General features: G+C 44.7%; 1 protein-coding gene across 1 annotated transcript in view; it reads left to right on the top strand.

Moving 5' to 3' along the window:
• The first annotated feature begins 270 nt into the window (after positions 1 to 270).
• The window catches only part of GASK1A (golgi associated kinase 1A), a 42,536-nt gene continuing 24,786 nt past the window's right edge, over positions 271 to 18,020 (top strand). The window contains exon 1 of the mRNA XM_044294398.1: positions 271 to 641. Coding sequence (XP_044150333.1) covers positions 639 to 641 — 3 coding nt within the window. The 5' untranslated portion in view covers positions 271 to 638. The remainder of the gene's footprint in view (positions 642 to 18,020) is intronic.

The raw sequence follows: 18,020 nt of genomic DNA, 5'->3' as shown, positions 1-18,020 counted from the left end.
CCACTTTAATATATCTGCTACTGGAATGTTTATTTGATGCTGAACTAACTCCGTGATGAGGGTTTTTTGCATTATAACAAACTTTTTTTTGTGCTTTCTTTCCTTGAAGACTTTTTACTGTGAATTCATGGGACTCTTATTGTGAAGAAAGAATACCAAATAAATGAGCATCTCCTCTTTCACCCCTGTGAAAGATCAGCCGCCCCTCCTCTGCCTCACCTTAATCCCACCCTCTCCTCCTGTTAGCAGTCTGCTCTGAGCTGACACAAAAGTTGGCTGAACTTCCCCCAGAGCTGCAGACATAGACACTCACTTAGCCAAGGGGGAATCTCATAATGTAAGGAGGGGGTTGAAGTCTTTCGTACAGTAGCTTTAGGGAAGAGGAGTATATAGTATAATGCAAACTAAGCGCAAGAAAAAGACTTTTAAATAGATACGACGTTGGATACAAAACATCTGGGTAGATATTTGAAAAGAGACTACAGAGAGTGTGGACCATGTAAACTTGTGCAAACCTCTGAGCTGTGAAGTAGTGGGATCCTAAGGGATAAGAGGCTAAAGCACTGACTGCCTATGGAGAAAGAGGTCCAGAGGAGGACAGGACTGCTGTGGATGGCCACCCCGCTGCTCTTCAAGACATGGTATGGATGGCTTTGTCTGTGCTCCTCAGTGTTGGGTGAAGGGACACATCTTGTCCTTCTGGAGTCAGTGTGTAACATTTGTCACACACATGTCAGATAACCCTTTCACCGCCTGCGGAAAACAAGCTGGTCCCTTTGTTTAGTAGTTTAGTACCCCCTGACAGTCAGAAATGGGGGGGGGTATGTATTAAACTAAAATGTTACTTTTCTTAGTACCGTTAAAGCATAGTAATTACCACTGCATGAAGAATAAAGTAACAAAGGTAAAGATGCAACACAGAAGAACTCATAGACACATACCTATAGCACCCATAAATCCAAGGTAAAATAGACCCGATAAGATCTGGGAGTGACCGTACCGAAAATAGAGCACCATAAACACAAAACTGGACAAAATGTTGAAAAGATCTTACCAGGAACCCAACAGAAGAGCTGACAATCCGATACCAATCTATTCCGCTGGTTTGTAACTTTCTCTTTGTTACTTTTTCATGCAGTGGTAAATATTATGTTTTACTGGAACTTGTTATATTTTAGTTTATTTCTGCCTGTCCGGAGGCTCTTTTTGCCTTTGTATGCTGAGATCTGGTAAAGTCATTTTATGCAGTTGCTTCTCAGAAAGGTCTGAATGTTCAATGTAATTTTGGAACCTATGATTTGAAGTGATCTTTATTAAACCCTTTCAGCACTTAGGGCAGATTTTCCCCTACAGATTTCATACTGTCCTCCATATCCCATTGTTCCTCAGTGGGAATCTGTGCCGTTGGTTCATACGGACGGATATTTTCTATGCAATTTTCCAACCTGCCTCCCATCTTGGCACAATTCACGCTTAAAATCTGTTCTGCAGCAATCAAAATACAAATCTCAGAGCCAGCCTTGGATGTCTGCCATCAATTCCACAGCAAATCCACTTTGGTTTTTCTTCTCCATGTCTATTTTCCAGCATTTGAAGGTAAGTTCACATGCGGCAGATTGTTTCTAGAAATGTTTCCTCGTGCACACAACCGTATCGGTTTTGCAGACCATGGACTTCTTAAAGTCAATGGATCCACAAAAAATGCAGATGCAACATGTAAAGTATCCGTATTTTGTAGATTTGCAGACCACAGAATACATACGGTCGTGTGCATGAGGCCTTACAGAAATATGTGCACATGCTACAGAAACAAATCTCATTTAAGGCCTCATGCACACGACCGTTTTTAGGGTCCGCATCCGAGCCGCAGTTTTTGCGGCTCGGGTGCGGACCCATTTACTTCAATGGGGCTGCAAAAGATGCGGACAGCACTCCGTTTGCTGTCCGCGTCCATTGCTCCGTTCCGAGGCCCCGCAAAAAAAATATAGCATGTCCTATTTTTGCGGACAAGAATAGGCATGTCTACAATGAGCCGCCCGTTCCGTTCCGCAAATTGCGGAAGGCACACGGGCGGCTTCCATTTTTTGCGGACCACAAAAAACGGTACGGTCGTGTGCATGTAGCCTCAAAGTATGGAACTGATTTTTAGAAATTAATCTGCTGCATGTGAATATACCCTTAGGGCAATTGCAGAAAATCCGCAGCGTAATAGAGAACCAGCAAAGTAAATGAGATTTTTCAAATGTCATGTACACTGCATGGAAATTGACCTGTTGTGCAGATTTTCAAATCCACAGCATGTTAATTGTGCGATTCCGCAACTTCGATGTTGTGCTTTTCTGCATGGATTTCAATGGGATTGTTAGCATAGGCAAAAAATCCACTCTAAAATCCACACTAAAAAACGCATAATTCCTCAGTCACACGTCAGTGTTCGGTCAGTGATTTCCATCAATGATTTTGAGCTTAAACCAGGTGCGGCTCTAAACACAGGTCTTTCCTGGTTTTGGCTCACAATAAGGCCTCTTGCACACGAACGTATTCGTTCCGTGGCCGTATTGCGGGCCGCATACGACGGTTCCGCAATACACGGGGCACCATCTGTGCGCATTCCGTATCATGGGTCCGCATATCTGGAGATTTGGTGCGGAACGGAAGCACGGAACGGAACTCCACTGAATCACTACGGAGAACTTGTTCTATCTTTTTGCGGAATGGACGGATCATGGACCCATTCAAGTTGAATGGGTCTGGATCCGTCTCGGCCGCCGCACGGACGTTGCACCTGCATAGGGGACTGCAAATTGCGGTCCCAAATGCACAGAATAAATACATTCGGGTGCAAGAGGCCAGAGGCCTCTTGAACACGACCGTATGTATGTTGCGGTCCCCGAAAAAGGATCCGCAAAAAATACAGTATTTTGCAGAACGGAACAGCTGGCCCCTAATAGAACAGTACTATCCTTGTCCGTTATGCGAACAATAATAGGACAAGTTCTATCTTTTAGTGGAATGGATATACGGAAATACGGAAACAGAATGCATACAAAGTACCTTCCCCTACCCCTATAATGTGTCCCCTTTGCCTGGGCCCTTCATATAGGTTATACTTACGCTGCTCCCCGGCACCCGCGTCGCACCTGATGCCCGCACGGCCACAGCTGCATCTCCCCGTCTTACATATCAAAACATCCGGCGACAGGGGGAGCAGCCAATAGCAGACCGTGACGGGGAAGAGTCTCCCTAGCATCACCGGCGATGCTAGGGAAGCTCGTCCATGTTGCGGCCTGCAATTGGTTGCTGGATGTTTTGATTTGTGCGACAGGGAGATGCAGCTGCGGCTGTGGGGGCATCAGGTGCGACGCAGTTGCCGGGGAGCAGCGTAAGTATAACTTATATGAGGTCCCCGGGCACTGGGGAGGTGTCACGGCGGGCGTGCAGATTACCCACCAACCAGGCTCTGGGCGAGAGACAGGGGAAGGGTCACCTCCTAGCAAATCCCTGACCTCTTTCCCTGCACTGCTCAGCCCACATGCAGACCTTAAAGGTAGGTGTGATGTGTCCCCGTGCCTGGGCTGAGAAAACCATAACTTCCCTGAGATGATGAAGAGGGGAAATAGGAGCAGCCTGCTCGCACAGAACCTGGAAGGGAGAGATGACACAAAACAACCAAACTAGAATCACACTTATCTTTCTGAGCTGGAACAGACAGACAACCTTCCTTCCTAGCTTCCAAGACCACAATGATTAGTATAATCCGCTCAGAGCACTGGGCTGGTGTGCTATTTAAACTAATGACCCCACCCAGTGCACCTGATGAGAGGCGGATCCAGCACGGCTCCAAAACAAACACTAAACTCGTGCTGCTATCCTGGCCGACCTCCGCACATCGTCAGAGTGGGGCATGACAGGAGGGGATCATTATAAGGGTAGGATCACCCCTTTAAAGTCAATGAGGGATTTATCAAAACTGGTGTAAAGGAAAACTGGCTTAGTTGCCCATAGAAGCCAGTCAGATTGATCCTTTCATTTTCTAAAGGAGCTCTAAAGAATGGAAGGTGGAATCTGATTGGTTGCTGCGTTCCACTAAGCCAGTTTTCATTTGCACCAGTTTTGCAAATGAAAACTGTAGTATCTAGTTGAGATGGCAACCACTTAGAATCAGTGTGAATAGGTTTCTATCAACTTTTCACATGTAGACCCTGATTTTTTTTCTACTTCTTTGCAAAACTGTATAAACTCTTTTGCACAAAATTGTGTCTAAATTGTGGTGGTTTTCTTGGAGAGACATCGTGCACATCCGATATTTGAATTATGCAGGGTATGTTTTGTGTCTATTGATTAGCGCACTAAGGCCATTTCACACGGTCAGTATTTGGTTGGCATTTCACATCAGTAAATGTAAAGGACCCTTTACAGAGGAGAATTTAGCATGCAATTGTTTGGAAGGAACCGTTCCTTCCTGGCAAGCGTCTGCTCGTCAGTGAAGGAGACTGATCCATTTACATGCAGCGATCTCCTCCACGGTATGGGGAGGGGCAACCACTAATGCCATCATTCGTCCACATACAGATTCGTTGTTTTCCAGCAGCAGAGCGTGTTTAGATGGCACGATGAAATGAGCATATTACCCAAAGTACAAGCATTTTGCATGTTCATTGGGTAAATGGCGGCACCTTTACACCAATAATCATTAAAGGGGTTTTCCCACCACATACAATGGGAGCATATCGCTAGGATATGCCCCCATTGTCTGATAGGTGCGTGTCCCACCTTTGTGACTCGCACCTACAAAGAGAATGGAGTTGGGAAATAAATGGAGGACACACTGCGCATTTGCAGCCGCCCTCCATTCATTTCAATAGGGCTGCCAACATTTTTCGTCTGCCCCATAGGAATTAATGGGAGCAGGGGCCGCGTGTGCACAGTGCACTCCCATTCACTTGTATGGGAACAGTGGGGAGCAGCGCTTGGTGGTGGACAGACCCCGGGAAACCCAGGGTCCTCCAGCCACAGCTCTGCCCGTTCTGTTTTCCTTGTCCACCTCTGGGACCCACACGTATCAGACAATGGGGGCATATCCTAGCGATATGCCCCCATTGTATGTGATGGGAATACCGTTCCTATGAATGCTCGTTAGCGATTATCTGGCGGATTCTCAGCCTGTGTAAAGGGGCCTTTAGCCAAAATCAGGAGAGGAACTTGTGCTTCTTCTCTGCTATAGACCCACTCCTGGTTCATGGCTCATGCACACAAATGTATTTTTTCCCCCCGTCCATTCCGTTTTTTTTTCTGCCCCTATGCAGAACCATTCACTTCAATGGGGCCGCAAAAAAAAATATGAAAATGACTCCATGTGCATTCCGTTTTCATATGTCCATATGTTTGTTTCGCAGAAAATAGAACATGTCCTATTATTGTCCGCGGACAAGGATAGGACTGTTCTATTAGAAACCAGCAGTTTTGTTCCGCAAAATATGAATGCACACATCCGGTGTCTGTGTTTTGCTGATCCGCAATTTATGGACTGCAAATCATCCAACGGTCGTGTGCATGAGCCGTTAGGGTTACAAATACTGATGAAAAATACTGACAGTGTGAAACTGGCCTTACAATAAATGCTTTGAACTGACCATTCATATTAGCAGGCTTAATCCATTGACAGCAACAGCTTAAGGGGGTATTCCCATCACAGACAATGGGGGCATATCGCTAGGACCGAGAACAGAGCGGGGAAGGTAGTGAAGGGTGCACTGTGTATGCGCAGCCGCCCTCCATTCATTTCTGGGGCGCTGCCAAAAATAGCAGAGAGCTGGCTCGGCTATTTCCGTTGGCCCCATAGAAATGAATGGGAGCTGTGGACACGCAAGCGCTGTGCACTCCCATTCACTTGTATGGGGAGAGCGCTTGGCGGTGGCCAAACCCTGGAAAACCCAGGGTACTCCAGCCACCATTCTTCCCGCTCCGTTCTCAGCATTCTTTGACTGCTACTAGCCATACCTACTGTTAGAATCTGTGACAAGCCACATGCACACGACTGTATTTTGTATCTGTCCAATTCATTTCTGTGGTTCCACCCAAAAAAATAAACTGAATGCACACAAATGTTATCCAGGTGCTTTCTGCATCCGTGTGTCCATTACGCAAATTATAGAACTTGTCCTATTCTTTTCAGTTTTGCAGACAAAATAGTAATTTTTAGTAATGGGAGTGAAAAAATTGCAGACGGAAGGTTTTTTTTCAGGTATGTGATTTGCGCACCACAATACGGACATGTTCGTGTGCATGAGGCCTTACAGAGAGATAGATGGAGAAGAAAGGACACGCCTCCTGAGAAAGGACACACTTCCTGAGAAAGGACACGCCTCCTGAGAAAGGACACGCCTCCTGAGCTACAACACACCAGTTGAGCTGTCAGCTTGAAATAAATCTAGCAGAGCATATGGAATAATGAATAGGGAGATCTCTGGATCCATCGGAGGTCCAGGGCTGGCTCTAGCTTTGTTAGAAAGAGAATCATGTACTGCCTGATATTTGAATTTAATTTTTTTACATAAACCATGGGCTAACCCCTTTACTCTTGGTCAGAAGTCAAATCATTTATTTAAATTAATCTGCCACCAGGAAATTCACTGTTAGGGCTCATGCACATTAACGTATTTTCTTTCCGTGTCCGTTCCATTTTTTTTGCGGACCGTATATGGAGCCATTCATTTCACTGGGTCTGCAAAAAAACCTGAAGTTACTCCGTGTGCATTCCATTTCCGTATGTCCGTTCCACAAAACAATAGAACATGTCCTATTATTGAGGCTGTAGGCTCGGGCTACATGACGATCTTGGCCACAACACCCAACATGTGATCAATGGGTTGCAGTGTGACTCACAAGCTGCAATGATTCTGACCCTAAAATCACAAAAAAATCCAGTGGTGCTAGATAATTTTCTGGAGTTGCAGCAACTTATGAGTCTCGCTATGAATGAATTAGGCCCCTTGCAGACGAGCGTGTCCGGATAAGGTCCGGATGCGTTGCGGCAAACCCGCGCGAGTAGGTACCCAATTGCAGTCAGTTTTGACTGCGATTGCGTCTGTTGTTCAGTTTTTATCGTGCCTGTGCAATGTGTTTTGCACGCGCGTGATAAAAAACTGAATGTGGTACCCAGACCCGAACTTCTTCACAGAAGTTCAGGTTTGGGTTCGGTGTTGTGTAGATTGTATTATTTCCCCTTATAACATAGTTTTAAGGGAAAATATTAGCATTCTGAATACAGAATGCATAGTACAATAGCGCTGGAGGGGTTAAAAAAAATAAAAAATAATTTAACTCACCTTAATCCGCTTGTTCGCGCAGCCGGCATCTCTTCTGTCTTCTTCTTTGAGGAATAGGACCTTTGATGACGTCACTGCGCTCATCACATGGTCCATCACATGATCTTTTACCGTGGTGATGGATCATGTGACGGACCATGTGATGAGCGCAGTGACGTTATCAAAGGTCCTTTTCCTGTGCACAGCAAAGAAGAAGACAGAAGAGAAGCCGGGCTGCGCGATCAAGTGGATTAAGGTGTTATATTATTTTTTATTTATTTTTTAACCCCTCCAGCCATATTGTACTATGCATTCTGTATTAAGAATGCTATTATTTTCCCTTATAACCATGCGTGAAAATCACCGCTCATGTGCACAGCCCCATAGAAATGAATGGGTCCGGATTCCGTGCGGGTGCAATGCGTTCACGTCACGCATTGCACCCGAGTGGAAAACTTGCTCGTGTGAAAGGGGCCTTAAGTATCATGGCTGCATTGCTAAATCGTTGTGTAGCCCCAGCCTTAATCCAGGCACAATACCTTGTAGGACTAGCTCAGCTGAAAGTAATGATATGTTTCCCTTAGCAATCAATTGCTTCATTCTGGAGAAAAATGATCAGTTAAGTGCACCAAGTGCAGACCCAAGCCACTCGGTGCACCCTTGCTCCTCCACCTTCCTCTGCCAGACTCTCCCTCTCCATCTAGATTGACAAGGCCGGGTGAGATGCAGAAAACTAGCCATGTCAATCATGAACCAAAGGTTGGGCTGGCAGAAGAAGCAGGATATGATATGATTGTCAATAAAACATATGACATAACATATTGTAATAAAGTTATATGTATAATATATCAAAACAATAAGTAAAAAGCAGAATTCTCATGGATCTCATCAAATACATATTAGGGTGGGCTCACATCCGTTTGACGTATACGTTACAAAAAAAAAAAGGATACAAAAACGTAGCACACCACGTTCTTGTATCCTGTACAGTCCAGTAAAAAAACAAAATGCATTTTTCTTTTACAATGGCAAAAAAAAGTATCCTTTTTATTTTTTTTACAATGGAAGTCTATGGTGAACAGATGCCACTGTATGGCATCAGTCTGAGGCATCCGTTTAACGTCTAAGTTTTTTGTACACATTAAACGGATGGGAAAAATGTGATGTAACCCAGCCTAAATGGTATGGAAAGGAAACATCGTCTTTGCCAGAAAAGTATTTTTCTTAGGAACAGCTATGTTTATAAGAATGTGCACTATAAAAACTAAAGAAAAGCAAAACTAAAGCAAATTATTAAGAATTCTTTATCATTATGTGCAGGAGAAATATGGAATTTCATGAACTTGCTTTCCAGGTCAATTAGTTTGAAGATGTGAACTAACAGCAAATGTTTAAGTTATCCGTTTTGCCCTTTCTGTTTCATTTTCTGCTCAGACAAAACAGTAGAAGTTTTATGTAGGTGTCTATTTTCCTCTATGCAGTTGCCTTTAATTTCATTTTTTTTACATGTAGAGTGAATCTACATAAAAAGTAACATCACTTATCATGCAATGGTTCTCAATTAAAACATGTAACTATAGCCTAAATCTGAAGCCTCCAGAACTGAATCATTCTTTGAGGTCTCGGTATCTGCACAAAGCTTGATCTACATACAGAAACGTGTTGTAAACAGTCCCCTAGCCTACCATTTGCCAGAAGCCCACCTGGAGTTTGAAAAAAAATCACCTAAAGGACTCAAACTGTGAGAAACAAGATTCTCTGTTCTGATGAAACCACGATTGAACTTTTTGATCTTGAATTATAAACATCATGTCTGGTGGAAACCTGGTACTGCTAATCACCTACCTAATACCATATCTACAGTACATCTCTACAGTTTTTCTAATTTTTCCATGTCACTCTCTATATAAAAAAAATATTATATTATATATATATAAAAATATGTTTAACTTAAAACCATGATTTAAACAATAGGTCATTTTCTGATAAGACATTCCCTATAAGTCAATCCACGTATTCCACTTCTTGTCCTGGCTCTTTAAAATTCTCTTAGAAATTTTAGCATGGTGAAAAGTCTTGCTTAATTTTTTTTAGTCAGACTAGACCAGAGAGAGCCCCCCCATTACACTAATCAACGCAATGCTCTTCTGTGAATATCTTTGTCTAGGCCTATCAAGAGAACATTAGAGCTGTCATACAGTTATCCCAATTCTACACCTACTATCATCACAAGGATTACCCTGCATTTAATATTCCTTTCACAGCAGCTGTAAACTTACTATATATTACTACCTGTCTATATGAGTTTTAGCTCTCTGTACCGACTACTACTGAAGGACAACATTTGGTATTTCATTTTTAACTGCACAGTACTGCTAAAATGAAAGAAAAACAACCAAAATTCATAAAAAAATTCTATGAATTTAGAGTAAAAATATTAAAATAAAGGTGGCCATACACATTCGATAGAAGTAGGTTGATGTTTGAACAACCATTAAACGAACACACATCTAGTAAATAATCATCTCACAGACACAGCTGTTGACATTGTGGCCATTTTGGCTATTACACTTGCCTCATCTGGCCGTGTTAAATGACGCTGCAATGCATGAACAATGTTCTGGGAACATTCTTTTGTACACAATCTTTGATTGAAAGATCTTTTGCCCAACTATTAAATGGAAATTTCAAACATGGCTGACCTTTTGACAGGCGATGATAGTCTGTCATCAGTGGGCTAAAATGATAGTTGCTAAATTTCACCCGACGGACAATTATTTTGGTTGAAATCCTACATCTGATCAACTTTAAACTAATCTGTGTGTGCAACTTTAGACTTGCCCCTTGAAGGGTCTTAGCAGGAGGCTTTCTCCCTTGTGGAAGCTGAGGTTTGGGCTTGGGTTTATTGCTTCATTTTCTGAAGGCGTGTTTAATGCCTTAATAAACACATGTAGTAACTTCAGCTGACACGTTATTGGAAAAGTATTTAAAACATGCATGAATTCAGCCATACCAATTTCTAATCTTGGAAAGCAGCCAGTGAGACAAACATGTTTCATGTGTAAATATAAGATCTGACCTGGTTCATGGCTGGATGTAGTAACAGTTTGTAGATGTCTGAGGCAGAAATGTCAAACATTTGCAGAGATTCATTATGTACATATAATCTTCCTTTCCTGTATAGTAAAGCTTAAGGAATGATTTGAATCCCTTCCTGACTGCCATCATATATGTATGTCTGGAAGTCAGGTCTTTAAATATGTTGCCCACTTGCAAGTGCAACAGGCGCCATAACCACAGGGTTTTTGCTAATTTAAATAGCAGACACCTGAGGTTATGTCTGCAATTGGTGATAACGCCAATCATAGACATTTAGGGGGTCAATTATGACCAGATATATCTCTACATATCTGGCACAGATTCTGTCGCTCACCATGATGGAGCAGAATCTGCAACTTATTCCCCGCTCACGCCAGGTCTAAAAAAGTGTGCGTGGCACGGGCGGGGACAGCCTGGCAGGCCGTCTCATTTAGCTGGTTTAGGTATATAAAATTATCTAAATGTAAGACAGCTAGGAAGATGTCTTATATTTAGAAGTTGGTGGTGGATCCACAGAAGTTATGTAGAGGCCGGTGCCTCTCCATAACTCCAGAGGATCCACCGCCAGCTATAGGGGATATTAAGACCTGAGTCTAAAATGCCAGACTTAATAAATGACCCCCAAAGTTTTTGCAACTTTTTAAACACCATTGCGACAAAATATTGTGGCAACTGGCGGTTATATACTGCCCTCCCCTTTGCTTTTAAAAAAGGGAGTAGTCAGGGGTTGGGAAGCGGCGGGCCAGCCAGTCCAAAGAATTTATCTTCTTTTATTTCAGTTTTCTAGAGAAAAACTGAAGCCCAGAGAGGTGGGCGCTTCTTCACCAGAAGGGATTACCCCAATCACAACAGTAGATTATAAAGAAAGAATAAGGATCATAATCTGCTTTTCTGTTAAATTTTATTTGTAATATGTAATATGTAGTTTTTTTATATAGATATTTCCTTTTAAAGGGGAAATCTATCCAGAAGTGTTTTAGCTATAAGTAAGAAGATCACATTGGTGGGGTCTATTGATCTTGACAGCACACCCTAATTCTGTGCACCAGTCTTGGGGCAGTAGGGATCCTGGAGAGTAGAGACATTGGACGAAACTGAATTTTAAAAATAAAAAAATAAAGAATTTATTAAAGCAAAATTTTAAATATTATATTTATTAAAGCGAAATAAGAGCACAATAGTGTGTAATGAGCAGAATGTTCAAGCTGGTGGTTTTAATTATACATTCAGTTTTCTGCCAAATTCCAGGACATCAAAAATAACATAGCTAAAATCTTCAGTGGAAAAATGTGCAGTTAATAAATACAAGTAAATCTATACAATGATGTCATTTGTCAGGTTATCAATGCCATATGGTTACTGATAGATAGCATGCCCGCACCACTAGGCTGAAGAACAGCTTTTACCCCAAAGCAATCAGTCTCCTAAATGCTCAGAGATTATTGCCCCTTCCTAGGATAGAAACTACCACAGACTGAAAGTAACTGCTGCATTCATGAACCCATGATGACCTCTTGTCTGCAGTGGTGTCTGAATCAGTGTATATATACTCACAAGCACTTCCTACTTTGCTCTTGCTATATATATGCTGTGAACTGTGAATAGTAATGCCTACTAGTGCAATGTTTTTTGTTTTTTTCTAGTGTAATGCTTTAGTTTAAATGTCAGTTCTTGTTCCTCTGTCCATGGCATCTAGGATTGCTCCAAACAACATTTCATTTTGTATTGTACATTGTATTACATTGTATTGTACAGTGACAATAAAGGCATCTTATCTATCTTAGATAGCATGCAGCTTGAAAACTTTATTGTACACATTTTATTTGTTTTATTTTCTTCTTCAGTCTGAAATCTCTTGCATGAAAGGTACAATTTTATATGACCACTTCAGTACGTTATATCCAGGACTAGAGATGAGCGAATTTCTCAAAAATGCGATTTGGCAATTTTTTTTTATTCGTGGCGAATCGCGTTAAAAAAACTGCTATTTCCTGGTTGCAGAGAGCCTTTATAGTGGTGTAGAAAAGTGTGCCTTGCAGTAACACGCATAGGAAGTCTGCTGTGGTAGTGAAACAATACTGTGAGTCAGTATGACATGCAGATGACAGGTGTCGCTCTTAGAATCACTGCACACTTCACTTATTTTGGCAAATATGGAGCCAAAACTGACCAAATAACTCACGTGTAAACTCAGCCTTACAGGTCAATGTTAGCGTCAAGAAGAAGCGCACTCCTTTTACACCGTTGGCAGCTGATTCCACATAGATGTCTACAGAACCTGTTCTATTAAACGCTTATACAAGTAGAGCCCCCCACCCTGACAGAGTGGAGAGGGTGTCAGCAGTAAGTTTGTGTTGACGTCACTGATTATTTTGCCCTTCCTCTGATTCATCAGAACAGTAGCCCCCAAAAAACGATCCTGTCTGTGGAGCATCCGCCTTCACTCAGTCAGCATTTGGTCAGTAATCCATCAAAATAGGGACCATGTCTTACAGCTGTTACATAGACAGGATCTGTTGTGTGCCTAATTTTTCCTTCCTTCTGACAGATCAGAAGAAGGGTCAAATAAATGATGATGTCAGCCAGGACGAAAGGCAAAATAGTGTCCCAGTCATGACGTGGGGAGGGTGGGAAACAGCATGAGAAGTCCACAGAATAGCCCTATGACATAATGGTGAGATTGAAGCAGCATGAGGAGACCACAGAGTGGCCCAATGACAGAGTCTGAAGGTGGCAGCAGCATCAGGAGGATTCCACAGAGTGGCACAATGACAGTGTGGAAGTGGCAGCAGCAGCATCAGAAGGCCACTGGCACAATGACATAGTGTGGAGGTGGTGGCAGCCGCAGCATCAGGAGGAGGCCATAGAGTGGCACAATGACAGTATGGAGATGGAAGCAGCATCAGGAGGCAACAGAGCGGCACAATGGCAGAGTGTGGAGGTGGCAGCAGCATCAAGAGAAGGCCACAGGGTGGCACAATGACAGTGTGGAGGTGGCAGCAGCATCAGGAGGCAACAGAGCGGCACAATGGCAGAGTGTGGAGGTGGCAGCAGCATCAAGAGAAGGCCACAGGGTGGCACAATGACAGTGTGGAGGTGGCAGCAGCATCAGGAGGCAACAGAGCAGCACAATGACAGAGTGAGGAGGTGTTAGCAGCAGCATCAGGAGAAGGCCACAGGTTGGCACAATGACAGTGTGGAGGTGACAGCAGCAGCATGATGGGACCACAGAGTGGCACAATGACAGAGTATGGAGGTGGCAGCAGCATCAGGAGGAGGCCACAGGGTGGAACAGTGACAGTGTGGAAGTGACAGCAGCAGCATCAGGAGGCCACAGAGTGGCAAGGTGACATAGTGTTGAGGTAGAAGCAGCATCAGGAGACCACAGAGTGGCAAGGTGACATAGTGTAGATGTGGTAGCGGCATCAGGAGACCATAGAGTGGCAAGGTGACATAGTGTGGAGGTGGCAGCAGCATCAGGAGACCACAGAGTGGCAAGGTGACATAGTGTGGAGATGGCAGCAGCATAAGGAGACCACAGAGTGGCAAGGTGATAGTGTGGAGGTGGCAGCAGCATTAGTAGACCACAGAGTGGCAAGGTGACATAGTGTGGAGGTGGCAGCAGCTTCAGGAGACAACAAAGTGGCAAGGTGACATAGTGTGGAGGTGGCAGCAGCATCAGGAGACCACAGAGTGGCAAGGTGACATAGTGTGGAGCTGGCAGCAGCATCAGGAGACCACAGAGTGATCCGGTGACAGAGAGGGAGGTGGGTGGCAATACCAGTACCAGCTGAAGATGGTGGGTAAAAGAAGCCTGTAGTCCAGCGGATCTTCAATGTGGGGTGGCAGGGTGCTGTCCAAGTATGTCACCACCTGCTGGTTCAGGTCCTGCTCAAGGTCTAGCTGCTGCTGCTGGTGAGTAGTTTCTTCACCAGGCAGATGAAGAAAGCTCCTCATCAGCGACTCTAGGCTCAAGTTGCTGCTGATGGAGCTGGAACTGCTCCTACCTCCCCACCCTGCCACAGCAGCCATGGCAGAGGAACGTGAGTGCAGAGGGCCCCCCGGTCAGACCTGCAAGAGGATAGACGATGGCGCAGATAGCCAGCGGCCAACTGACTACATAGGATGTCTCTATGCTCTATAGTAGTTCAGTTTGTCTTCCCTCTCAGTGGGTGTAAAAAAGGCCCCCATTTTGGACCGGTAGCAAGGGTCCAACAAGGTGGAGAGCCAGAAGTCATCCTTCTGCCGAATGCTGACAATTCGGCTGTCACTACGCAAGCAAGTGAGCATGCATCGGGCCATTTGTGCAAGTGACTCGGAGGGACTCCCTGCCTCCATCTTCACTGCATACTACCACGGTGTGTCTAGGTCCTCTGCCTCATCTTCCTCATCGCACTGTAGCTCCTCTGCCTGCTCCTGCTCCTCCTCTCCTGTCACCTGTGTAGAAAACCCCCCATTTTGCTACACATTGTTTGTGCTCCAATGTCCTCCTCCTCCTCCTCTTCCTCCAGATCATCCCCCACAGGGCTCATGTGGCCGTAAGATCTAGGCGTCACATCTCCAGTCCCCGACCAGCCAGATTTACCAGCATCTGTTCCAGGACATGAAGCAGTGGAATGACAAATGGTAGGTGTCACACATGAGCTGCCACTGGCTTACATTGAAGTTACACAGGGAAGTACTCCTGTCCGCTTGGATCATCAAGAAATCATTTATGGCTTTTCTCTGTTCATATAGTTGGTCCAACATATGGAGGGTGTAATTCCAACGGGTGGAAACGTTGCATATCAGTCTATGTTGGGGGATGCCGTTCTGTCGCTGCAGCTCAAAAAGGGTGTGCTTTGCAGTATATGAGTGGCTGAAGTGCATGAAAAGTTTCCTGCCCATTTTTAGGATGCCTTGCAGATGGGTGGAAGACTTCAGGAACCGCTTGACAACCAGATTAAACACGTGTGCCATGCAGGGCGCATGGCTCAGCCTTCCTTGACACATCGCCGACACCATGTTCTTCCCGTTGTCGGTCCCCGTGGTTCCGATTTTGAGTTTTCGTGGAGAAAGCCAGGATTCGATTTCTTGATGAAGGACACGGAGCAGTTCCTCCCCTGTGCGACTCCTCCCCACGGCGCTGCCGTGCACTTTGGCAGACACCGACCAGCTCAAGGACTGGCCCACCTTCTGTTCTACATACGTGTGCAGGGTTGGTCCGGGCTTTTTGACAAATAAATGACAGCTTGGGACTAGTCTTCACCTCGGCTTGGCACAAGCCATCAGTTCTCTGAAAGGTGCAGAGTGCACAACTTGGAAAGGGAGGGACTGCAGCACCAGCAACTTGGCCAGGAGCACATTCAGCCTCTGCGCTGTTGGATGAGTGCACGCATACTGTTGTCTCTTGGCAATCGCTTTGGTATTCGATTGCTGACGGAATGACTGACGAGGAGGAGGAGCAGGAGCATCAGGACCAGCAGATGATAGGAAGGACAGACAGCTCCCTTTGGCTGAGGTGGTAGAGCCTTGACTGCCTGAAATCGGGTGCGTGACACTGGGTGATGCAGCGGTTGCTGCGGCAGGCTGGACCACTACATCGGAGCCACGGTTCTCCTACGCCACTTTATAGTGACGCTGCATATGTTGACGCAGGGCCGTGGTGCCAACATTGGCACCCTGGCCACACTTCACCTTCTGCCCATAGATTCTACAAATGGCCATGTTCACCTCCTCCAGCGGCTTAACAAAAAACTGCCACACTGCTGAGTGGGTGATTTTACCCCCAACACTCCGCACTGACTGCTACCGCCGCTACTTCCCTGAACCCCTGCACCACTACTTTCCGGGCAGGTAGGCTCCTGCGAAGTGGGTGGTCTACCCCAGGCACGTTTGGCTCCCGACCTCCCACTGCTGCCACCTTGCTGACTGTCAGCCAGCCGCTAGCGACTTACTGGCTCCGCCGCTGCCTCATGGGCAAGCTGCTACCCTCTTCTCCCGATGATGATAAAGCCCCTAATTCACCCGGCTCCCAAGTCCGATCAGCTACATCATCAAGTACTGTCTGCACGTCACTGATGTCCTCCTCAACGGTCTCTGATCGCTCGCAACATCAGCTCCCACACCACTCTCCTCATCACTACTTGCCTGCCAACCGGAGAAAGCGGCGGATGTCTTCTCCACATTTTGGCTGGCAAGTAGCTGCTGACTGTCCTCTAGCAGCTCGTCCCCGCTGTATAGTACAGCTAAGCCCACAGCATATAATACTTCTCTGGCTGAGGGAACAGAAAAGGAGAGAAGCAGGTTGAGGATAGGTGAGGGCACAGGGCTCTATGAAGCGTATGGCACGCTGACGGCCGGCCTGGCTGCTGCGTAACGTCACTCACTCCGTCACACTCCTGCTCCTTCTACTTTATTTATAAAGCAGGAGGAGCAGGGCTGCTGGGGAGGTCTTATATAGTAAAGGGGTAGGCAACTTTCCTATTGGTTGCTAGGGATGTTGCTAAGCTCAGACAAAGACATTGCAGCCTTTTCATTGGCCCACAAGCAAGAAGTAGGGAGGGGTCGTGGGTTCAGATGAAAAAGAAAATCTAGAATTTAAGAAAATTTCCAAAACCCACTTTTTTAAGGACCACTTCAGTTATGAAGTCACTTTGTGGGGCTTACATACGTAGTAGAAACCACCCATAAATGACCCATTTTAGAAACTACACCCTTCAAGTTATTCAAAACTGATTTTTACAAACTTTGTTAACCCTTTAGGTGTTCCACAAGAATGAAAGGAAATGGAGGTAAAATTTAACTTTTATTTTGCAGATTTTCCATTTTAATCTATTTTTCCCCTTTATGCACCCCTAGAGTAGAAACTCCCAAAAAGTGACTCCATTTTGTAAACTACGGGATGAGATGACAGTTTTATTGGCACAATACCAAATATGTATATTTTTTTGTTGTTTCAGTTTTACATAATAAAGCATTTTTGAAAACATAAAATAATGTTTTTGTGTCTTAATTTTCTGAATGCTACATTTCTTTTATTTTTCTGCCGATCATCTTGTGCAGGGACTCTTTTTTTTGCAGGAAGAGCTGACATTTTTATTGGTACCATTTTTGGGTACATATGATTTTTTGATAAATCAATATGACACTTTTTTGCGGCAAGGTGACCCAAAAAATGGCTATTTTGGCACTTTTTTTTTTTTTTTAACAGCGTTCAACTACTGTACTGTTCATGCGATATTTCCCAAAAGTGCATTAGCCAATAGACCCTTATCAGCCAATTGAAGCTTGCAGTTCCTCCAGCCTCTACAATAACAGTTTTACTCCAGGTTTTCAAAACAACCCAGCCATTTATCTTCACTGCTGTAGGAGAGCTTTAAAGGTAATCTCTCACCAGAATAATTGCTATTGAAGTAAAGTCATGGCCTAATCGCCGTACCTTATTTCAAGATGTGGCTTTGTTCTGGCAATAGATGTTTTTATCCTCTGAAAATCCAGTTTATTTGGTATGCAAATGAGCCAGTAAGGTGCCCAGAGGGGCATCACTCTTGCAGGAAGGAGCCCAGACACTCCCCCTGCCATAATGTGTCCACCCTCAAAAGACTTAAAACCCCGCCCCTATGTCCCACTAAG

Source organism: Bufo gargarizans, chromosome 5 (genome assembly GCF_014858855.1).
Source record: "Bufo gargarizans isolate SCDJY-AF-19 chromosome 5, ASM1485885v1, whole genome shotgun sequence".
NCBI lineage: Eukaryota > Metazoa > Chordata > Amphibia > Anura > Bufonidae > Bufo > Bufo gargarizans.
This window is presented reverse-complemented; position numbering and strand designations above follow the sequence as displayed.